General features: G+C 42.4%; 1 protein-coding gene across 1 annotated transcript in view; it reads left to right on the top strand.

Annotated features, from left to right (window-relative positions):
* The window catches only part of LOC109518417 (probable G-protein coupled receptor 149), a 30,537-nt gene extending 25,506 nt beyond the window's left edge, over positions 1–5,031 (top strand). Inside the window, exons 8-9 of the mRNA XM_019874232.1 lie at positions 2,830–2,973; positions 4,406–5,031. Of these exons, the coding sequence (XP_019729791.1) occupies positions 2,830–2,973; positions 4,406–4,909 (648 nt within the window). The 3' untranslated portion in view covers positions 4,910–5,031. The remainder of the gene's footprint in view (positions 1–2,829; positions 2,974–4,405) is intronic.
* The last annotated feature ends 4,704 nt before the right edge of the window (positions 5,032–9,735 follow it).

Below are 9,735 nucleotides of genomic sequence, written 5' to 3'. Positions count from 1 at the left end.
GGATACTTTTATTTGAAAATAAATACATAAAATTAATATAAGAAGACAATTTGGATGCGCTCTTTTTTTCTTCGTAACGCATTGCAAAAATAAGGTCGGACTCGGGTTGGTTTTGTGCCTGTCGGTGCCATAACTCCTCATTGACAGGGACCAGCTACATCCATTTGGGTAGCTAGCTAAGATGATGGAGTATTTTTAAACCAACATTATATTACATATTACATATGTAATATAACATTACAACATGATACATATTGATATTGTATCATTATGCATGCTACAATATGGAATATACCATTATTTGTGAAAAAAATAATTCAAATATACTTTATATAGAATACTATTTCAAGTCATTTTAAACATGTGTTTGGCAAAAATATAAAGGACCTTGCCTTTTTGATGCCTGGCGCTCTCTGCAGATGAGTAAATAAACACCGCCATCAACTATATGAAGAAGTAAGGTAAGGCTGAGAAATGGGATAATGACAGAAACTCCCCTTCATGCACCCCCATGGTGCATGAAAAGCAGCCTATTAATCCAAGCGCGCAAGCTGCCGAGGCTCAACAAAGCTTTATATCAACAAAAAAGGTTTGTGATTTATGGTGAGGCTGGCTGTGTTTTGCTGCTCATTTGCAGGCTAGATGTTATTATCCATTGCCAAAGCTGTATACTGTCAGCCCTCTGGCCTCCAGCCTCCGCAGAGAGAGGCGGAATTAGAGCTTAAAGACATCTTTAGCCTCACGGTGACTTCAGACTCCGTCGCCGAGCGCGTTTGCTATGTTGCTCCCCGGGAGGCTTTATTGCGGGTTCAGATGGAGCAAAACTGAAATGCTTTCAGCCTTCTGGGAGCACATCCATTCATGTAAATAGATACTGTTATGTGGTTACAGGGTGCACAATGAAACATAAGTTTGTATTGAATGTGGCGAGACAGTGCAAAACCAAAATCGATACGCTGCAAACATCGCAGAAAATGCTGTCATCGATCGAGGCAGACTCGAGAATGAGTCTCACAGGTAACAACGAAGGTACAGTGTACCCGGCGGAGTCATTTTACAAACCGAAAGGCTTATCTTTTAAGACTTTCAACATTGTCAAAGTAATATTTCACTGAAATGTACATTTTGAGAATTTGATATTTGGAAAGAAAGACGAGTAGTAAGTCGACCAGTGTGGTTGCAGTATGGCTTCAGCTTCAGATGAGATTGTCTCACACATGCCATGATAAAGCCAACACTATGTCAAAAAATGAAAAAGCCAGGGATTCCTGGACATTCACCTGCATTGTGAAGAGGAAAACAATGAAAATAATGTGGTTCTCTCGTCTATGCGTTATTTTGAGATGAGGTGAGGCAGACAGCATTCTGCCTCACAAAGGTGGACTGACCAGTAGTCAAACACAAGCAACGGCCCCAAAACATCTAAACACAACCTGATTAATAAAGTTTGTTTTGATTTAAAGCAAGTGTTCTTTTCCCCTGACTGTTTTATGAGCAGCTCCTGGAGGGAAAAAAATATCCTTAACACACCCGTTCTCTCGTCTATGCGTTATTTTGAGATGAGGTGAGGCAGACAGCATTCTGCCTCACAAAGGTGGACTGACCAGTAGTCAAACACAAGCAACGGCCCCAAAACATCTAAACACAACCTGATTAATAAAGTTTGTTTTGATTTAAAGCAAGTGTTCTTTTCCCCTGACTGTTTTATGAGCAGCTCCTGGAGGGAAAAAAATGTCCTTAACACACCCCACACCACAGGATAATCACTGAGAGATAATCGGACCTTAGCTGACTTTGAGCGCAAGGGAGGGAAAATGCTTACATTTGGCCTGCTGGTCCGTATGAAAGAAGCCCGCTTTCGCTTGACTCAAAGTATTAGAACTCACTATATTAAGAGCTAAAAAGCTTTTGAAGAATTACTTTTGCAGCGTGTTTACTCTGGTGGTAGTTTGCACGTAGTTTGGTGGACAACTGCATCATACCGAGAGGTGTTTATTTGGGTTGCTAAGTGATGTTCCTGCTGACTTTATACACTTGGCTCCATCAGATGACACTGCCCCGACTTACATTCATTTATTGGAGACGTAGGATAACCTTCATCCAAGGCTGCACCCTTAAACATAATCACTCAACATTTGATTTCAGGCGGATCCCGCCTAAATAGATTTATGCTTCCACAACACACTCCCTTCCATCTGTGTGCTCATCACGCCGATGGCTTCTAAGCATTATTTGATTTAGTTGACAATGTGTCCTCAGCATTAAAGTCTGCCTCCCTCTTTCCCCTCCGTTTCCCCGCTCGTTCACACGGATACGGAGACACTGACAAGGTAATGGAGCCAGGCGCTGACATCCTCTTTTGTCTCTAATGTGCTCCATCTCCACAATCATTACAGCAGAGGCTGCTAATGTAAATAATGTAGAGGCCTTAATGACATCCGCCACTGTCTCCTTTGCAAACAGAGTAGCCATAGCTCAATTGTTTCGTGATACGTGTGGCAGAAAGGAGCCACTGCCTGCGCTGCAATTAAACAATTACATTATTAGAGTGGAAACAAAGATGATGGAGAGCACTACTGTCATCCTGCAGAGCAGGTTGGGCTGTTATGTCAATTCAGTACAGAAACTTAACAGGAACATCGCCCGATGGAGTATATAAAATGGTTAAAATTATCGCATTTTCACACACATCACTTCAGTTTTCATTGCTAATATCTTGGTCCCGACAGTTCATAATTTTTTTTTCTATTGAGTTCATTTGTTTGGACAATTACTTTTCGACAGTTTCCTGAATAAAATCATTTTCGATTAACTCTTCTTTCAATGCAGAGGTCAACAACTGGTCTGTCCATCCCGCTGTGCGCCTTCCAGGGAACTGTGTCTCTGCAGGCCCCCACTGGGAAGACCCTCTCTCTGTCCACCTACGAGGTCAGCAGCGACGGACTGAGAATCTCCCCGCAAAATTCCAAGAGGGTATGCACAGCTCTCTTGTTTTATTCTCGGTTACGATTCAACAAATGATTTATTTATTCGCATCACATTTTGTCACACACACACACACACACACACACAGACGCACGCAATGTATCTCTGCTCCACTTAAAAGCCGGAAAGCATTATGGCTTGAAAATCACCAAAGGGTGACAAATTCACAGAGCGTACATCCACAGTTTGGTTTTGGCTCACTTTCATTTTGCATCAAGTTTAAGTCGAAGACGATCACTGCCGCCTTGTGTACATGCGAGTGGTGCACCCTGGTTTTTCCACTCTATTCCTGCGTATGCTTGTGTAGGTCTCCTGCACTTATTTGGGTCAGTAGATGTCCACAAACAATTCAGACCGCCCTTGTTTTTAATATTACATATTACATTTCTTCCGATAGTGACCTGCTTTCCAATAGATGCGCCATGCTCAAGTTATCGGCAGGTGCATTTTCCACTGGAATTAACGCCGCACCTCAAATAGATATCTCCTGTTTTAGGTGGTGTATTTTGATAGCTGTGCAGGGGTCTTCGGTTTACGACAGTGACAAGGTTACGGCCGACGCGTGATGTCCGAATATGTGGTCATGTGGCACGAGACGGCACAGTCAGTTACCGGCGTACTTTGTGTTTTTTTTGCAGTTGACCCGATCCGATCACGTGATTGGAAATCGGAGCCGATCACGTGATTTTCATGTGATCGGCTGAAAAGGATCGGATTTGAGAATTGGCCAAGTTTCTAAAGTCAAGAATAAAATGTTTTATTTGTTTACTTGATTTGAACTATTGAATTTGAGTGATTTTGTGTCACGTAGTTGTTCACTCACTAGAATGGTTGCCAATTTTAACAGGACTGCATTGAAAGCAATATGTTTTTGCTTGACCTCAGGATACTTTTTCATTGACTGCTTTAATTATTACTGCTCTTTGTGTTGTGGACACGCACTGCATCATCACATTAAATAAGACACGTATATGCCCCTTGCACATTTTAACCAACTTGGATTTACTTCTTCACTGATTTAATTATTTGAGGAGATTTTTGACATCAATGTATTGTATATACTTACCAAAGGGAAATTGGAAAATTATTCTACATATACTGTACATACAACTATTAAAAAAAAAAAAAAGACTCCGTTAAAAGATAATAACTGGTCCTTATGACTCACACGCTCACAGCAACTACATTATTTTACTTGTGATTCCAAAAAGTGCAGATACCCCTTAAAATTAAAAAAAAAAAAAAAAAAAAAACAACCTTGCAGCATTTGTCATAAAAGATATATGAATGGGTGTACCAACCAATGCCCGCTGGCAGATGATGTGGCTCCCCCGTGACCTAATAAGGACATGCATATAAAATAGCTGGATGGACGCTTATGTGGCATAGTCGGCTATGCTAATCTCCTGCTGGCCTACAGGTGGAGGTGTACCGCTCCAAATCGGTGGGCCATGAGCCCAGTGCAGATGACAAAGCGTCAGGTGGCCAGACAGACGATGTGAACATCGCTGGTGTCAGTATGGGACAAGACATCGGAATGGGCATTGGAACTGCAATCGGGGACACCAACGTTAAGATCCACCTGGAGGTCCTGGAAATCTGCGATAATGAGGAGGCCATGGACAGCGTCTCCATTGTGTCCAACATCAGCCAGTCGTCCACCCACGCCCGCTCGCCATCATTGCGCTACTCACGCAGGGAAAACCGCTTTGTGTCCTATGACTTGGGCGAGACGGCCTCTTACTCCCTGCTCATCCCCACCAGCGGTAACGCCGAGGCTGAGGCCATGAGCATCACGATACCCGACACGGTGGAGGCCCATCGGCAAAACAGTCTGAGACAGACGCAAGCAAGCACTGGATATCAAGAAGAAATACAACTGCTCAACGAGGCCTACAGAAAACAGGCTGGAGATGCGGACTAGAACAACCTCCAGCTGTTGTCAAGCATGACTTGTGTTTATTTAATTTAATTGTCCATACATTTGTTTGTTGGTTGCTAGTTCCATTACAGATTACATGGAGGGCCATTGGTAGTGCAGTGGTTCCCACGGCTAACATTCATTTTCATATTCAATTCCCAGTCAATGGCACATTCACAATACATTGTTTTTAGAAAGAGACACCAAAAAATTGCATTGTTAAAATCGTTCATTTATTCATCTGAGCCCTTTTTACAGATACCAGTGAAGCAGCATATTGGGTGCGATCAGCTCAGAAAAATAGTAGTTTAAAAAAGAAAAAACAGTCAAACAGTAAAAAATGTAGCCAGATAGGATGGATTCCAGCCGCCCCACTTACCTGAACAGGAAAGGCAGTGCCAGAAGTCTACGGTTTACACCAGAGTTCCGTTCCAACACAACATGTCAGAGCTCCCAGTAAAAATAAAGGGCCTTTAGGTGTGTAGTTGATCACATAACTCATTTTTATGTTCTACTTGATTCCTGTTCACTGCCCAGTGCCCATTTGCAACTGTCTCCTCATTAACTTTTACTCAACTATCAGGCAAAATTGGCACATCAGAATAGCCACCATATATTTGTCTGCTATGGGTGACGAGGCAAGAGTGTAGTCTTCATTTTAAAATAGTCTGCTCTCGAGCTCGGATGCAGTCTTGAAAAATAACAGATGTCTGCAAGTTACTAATGAATGGGCAGTGCTATTTTGATTCAGGGGTTGAACAACACCATTGAAAGCACAATGACTGATCATCACCTACCTCTCAAAATTATTATTTTTCTGGTCCAGAATTTAGGTTTAGTGGGGATACTTCCATGTCCTGCGCCACCTCCCCCAGGTGCACGGCCAGACCAGTTGGTGACACATAATCCCGCCAGCGTGTCCTTGGTGTGCCCCAAGGCCTGCTCTAAACTTGACATGCCCGAATGACATTCTCAGTGAGGCATCCGGGAATCATCCATAATAGATGCTCCAGACACCTGAACCGGTTCTTATCTTTCATTCATAAAATCAGAGTTTAGGAGCATAGCTGAGAGTGGGGACATAAAGTGACGGGTAATTTGACAGCCCCATCAATTAATTTGTAAATTTTATGCCCCTTTTGCCATCTTTGTCCCCAATCCATCCAACGCTTATCCTGTTCAGGGTCACAGATGAGCCGGAGTCTCCCTGCTGACTGTGGGCAAAAGGCAGACTACACACAGGACTGTGTGTGTGTGTGTGTGTGTGTGTGTGTGTGTGTGTGTGTGTGTGTTTTTTTTTTTACTGTGCACAAGAATGTACGGAACCCCCAATCACCAGAACAATTTGGGCCCGACTTCCCATCCAATCAGTGAGCCACAACGGAGTCCGCATGCATACATTCATAAATCCATAACTAGGATTCCAGAAGACATTTTGCGCATTTTAACATCAATTTGAATGCTTATATTGCTGGCGAGCATCCATCAGAACCAAATATGTCTTAATTTTCCCAAATAATGAAGTGAAATTACGTGTGTGTGTGTGTGTGTGTGTGTGTGTGCGTGCGTGCGTGCGTGCGTGCGTGCGTGCGTGCGTGCGTGTGTGTGTGCGTGCGCGCGCGCGCGCGTGTGTGTGAAATTGTGGCATTCCAGACCAATTTGAATATACCGGTTTATGTGATGTTTTTTGATAGTGTGGAGCTGCTCTCGGATACATCATCTTTAATGCAGCCATTTGCAGGCTTCACAATCGCACCTCATCGGCTGCAATATGTTACTTCCCCCTGAAGAATGTTGTCGCCAAACATGCATTATGAGGAAACTATATGACTCGACTGCGGAGAATTTCTATTTCCAGCGATGCCAGCCAAGACGGCTATGAGAATTGCAGCAGTTGAAATGAAAAGTTGAATTTGACCGTTTCAGCTCTTAATGGTGCCAAAGGTTCTGAGTGAAGCTTCCAGGCGCAGCAGATGTGAACTGAAATACTGTCACTCAGTCATCCAATTAGCCATTTTTGCGTTTAATTTATCAATACACGTTTGTGTTCTGGCAGTGGGAATTCAGGGTTTGCACATCAGGCGCATACATGTTGATTTATGTGTGTCATCTGGTTCAGTACACGCAACTGGGATTACCTATTAGAAGAATTACAAATAAGGCGGGGCGGGGGTGGGAGGTGAGAGACATCTGTTTAGGCTTTCATTTGTTGCAGTGCTGTGATTATTCTACAAAAGCTTAATGACACATTCATTTGTCCTCTTTAGATGAGTATATTGTTGTTTTTTATTGCTTATGATGGACACTAAATGCAATGTTCTCCACAATTTAAAACAGAATAAAGGTTCTCTGACATTCTTTGGTCATAACACACAAGATAAAGAATCGCGCCCTACTTGAGCCTCCTTGGGTCCCTTCTAAGATGCTATATCAATCAATGTTTATTGGTAAAATTATGATTAACACACACTTGAAATCACTCTGCTCACCCGTTCGCTGTTCTACGGGGCCGATGGGCATTTGTTACCATGACGACCAGGGGCAGAGCTAAGGCGTTGTCAATGTCGGAAGAGAAAGGCAATCAGAAAATCGGTCAGGAAAGCGAAATGTCCTCAATGGTGGATTGCGTGACTCAATTCCATTAGTCAATTTGTGTTCCGCTCTGCACATGTGGTGCATGCAGCATACAAATCGGCAAACGCAAAACCGAACATCCGAGTGCCTCAGTGTAGTCTGGTGGTCGAATGGCTGATCTACACCAAGTGGAGCTTCTGAGAACAGAGTTGCGTTATGCAAATTTACCCCACTGTTACATCACAGTGGAGCATGATTCGAGTGTACTTGATTGTTTAATTTCACACGTGATGGCTGGCCAGGCACTCCAAAGATCCAACTATTTGTTGACAAGGAGTCAGAACATTTTTTTTCCCAAAATATCTCCCTTTGGCAACTATATCTTAAAAGTGTGAGCGTGGTGTGTAGTTCAAGTCGAGCTACACAATAAAAAAAAAAATGTAGAAATGGTGAATATGGCACTGAAAACAAAATCCTCTGGCCTCTTTCCTCTGTCTCATCAAGGGACATCTCCATCCCACTCATAACCTCAAAGAATCATCAGAAGGAAACCAGCATATGTTGCAATAGGTAGATTATAGCTCAACTGCTTTAGTCGATACATTGCTAAATATTTATGTGAAAAAGAGAAAAAAAATCACCAAAGGCTTTTTTATTATTCAGTGGGCCCACAGATCATTTGTATGCATTGCCGGTTGCCCCGAGGCAAACAAAACAAGGTGTGCAGACCTGGCATCATCAGTGAGCAAAGGGGAAAAAAATAATGCACATCCTCATTCCTCACAGTCTTCACGATTCAAAAAGCTCTCGTTAGTTTTCTTCCACTTCTTGCGACGCTCTCTCATTTAGCTTCAGCTCTTGACATTTTCTCTCTGACTGAGTAGTCCGGGTAGGGAAATCGGGAGTTCTAAATAACACTACAGACACATTAACTTGCTCTTGGCAAACACTAATTTGTTTTTTCCAGAGCACAAAGCAATATAATGAATGTCCTCAAATAGCGGCTTCTACTATCTTAACTGCCATGCCTCCAATTAATCATCGGTGCGTAAATAGTAAGTCAAACCTCGGTTTTCGAACGTCTCGGTGCCCGACCAATTCGGTTTTCGACCAAAAATTTCGAGTTTTTTTATGCCTCGGATAACGACCAAATTTCGGTTCTCGAACAAACTGAGCGCACTTGAATGCACCATTTGACTCCTCTCGCCTTCCTTACACGAGGAAGTGACGCTTACTCGTTGTTGCTTTCCATTGTGAGCAGACGTGTTCAGATATATGTATGTATTAATAATATGTTCGTTTTGTTTTCTGTTTACTGAGAATTGTATTCTGACTTGTTCAATAAAGATTAAAAAAAAAGCAGACGTGTTCAGTAAACATTTTTATTTTAAAAAGTGCATGGTTTCAGTTTTCGAACAATTTCGGTTTTCAAACAGCCTTCTGGAACGGATTATGGACGAAAACCGAGGTTTGACTTGTAGTAAATAAAGAGACACCTTGTTTTTTTTTTTGTTTTTTTTTTAGGGTTCCACTCGGTGGCTGCGGTTACTTTTATTCATTGACTGATACCAGCATGTGGTCTTTTGAAGTCTTTACTGCAACACAGATCTTCAGTATGAGCATCTGTAAAGCTGATGCTTTCAGTGGGAATGCCATGACACTGCATTGGGTTCTGTGTGAAAGGATCTCGTGCAGCAATTAGCAGGAACGCAGCAAGGTGGAGGAGGATGAGGAGGAGGTGAATATTAGGTGCAAGGTTTTCATCATATGGCACGAATGACTCAGTCACACCTTCCATCTCTCCTCCTCATGTTTTTACACATGCGCTTCATGACACCATTAGGATGTAAAGTGTCAGCGAGATAAAAAGCAACCGGTGCCTCATTTCCTGTAAATTTGCCATATTCCAGCTGAATTCAACAAAGAAAGCCGTCTGGAATTTCAGGACATTCGTTAAGTCGTTAGTGGAAAATGTGCACATTTTGGAGAAGCGCGCTAATTAGTCACGTTACTCTAAAATACGTTACTTCATAATGTGTTGCGGACATCAACAGCTTTTGGACTAGTATGAACACAATTGTGGAAACATGACGGAAATTTTGTTTTGGCCTTCAGGTTTTAAAGTGGACATACTGTATCAATGATAATTGAAGTAGAAATCTGGGTAAAGTGTCATTTACATATTGATCCTTGGTGTGTTTTGACAAAAACTTGTCACAGACATTTCATTAAGACATCTGGAAACAAACACCTCC

The sequence above is a fragment of the Hippocampus comes genome, unplaced genomic scaffold (genome assembly GCF_001891065.2).
Source record: "Hippocampus comes isolate QL1 unplaced genomic scaffold, H_comes_QL1_v1.1 scaffold125, whole genome shotgun sequence".
NCBI lineage: Eukaryota > Metazoa > Chordata > Actinopteri > Syngnathiformes > Syngnathidae > Hippocampus > Hippocampus comes.
The sequence above is the reverse complement of the archived record's forward strand: the minus strand, read 5'-3'. Positions and strand labels throughout refer to the sequence as shown.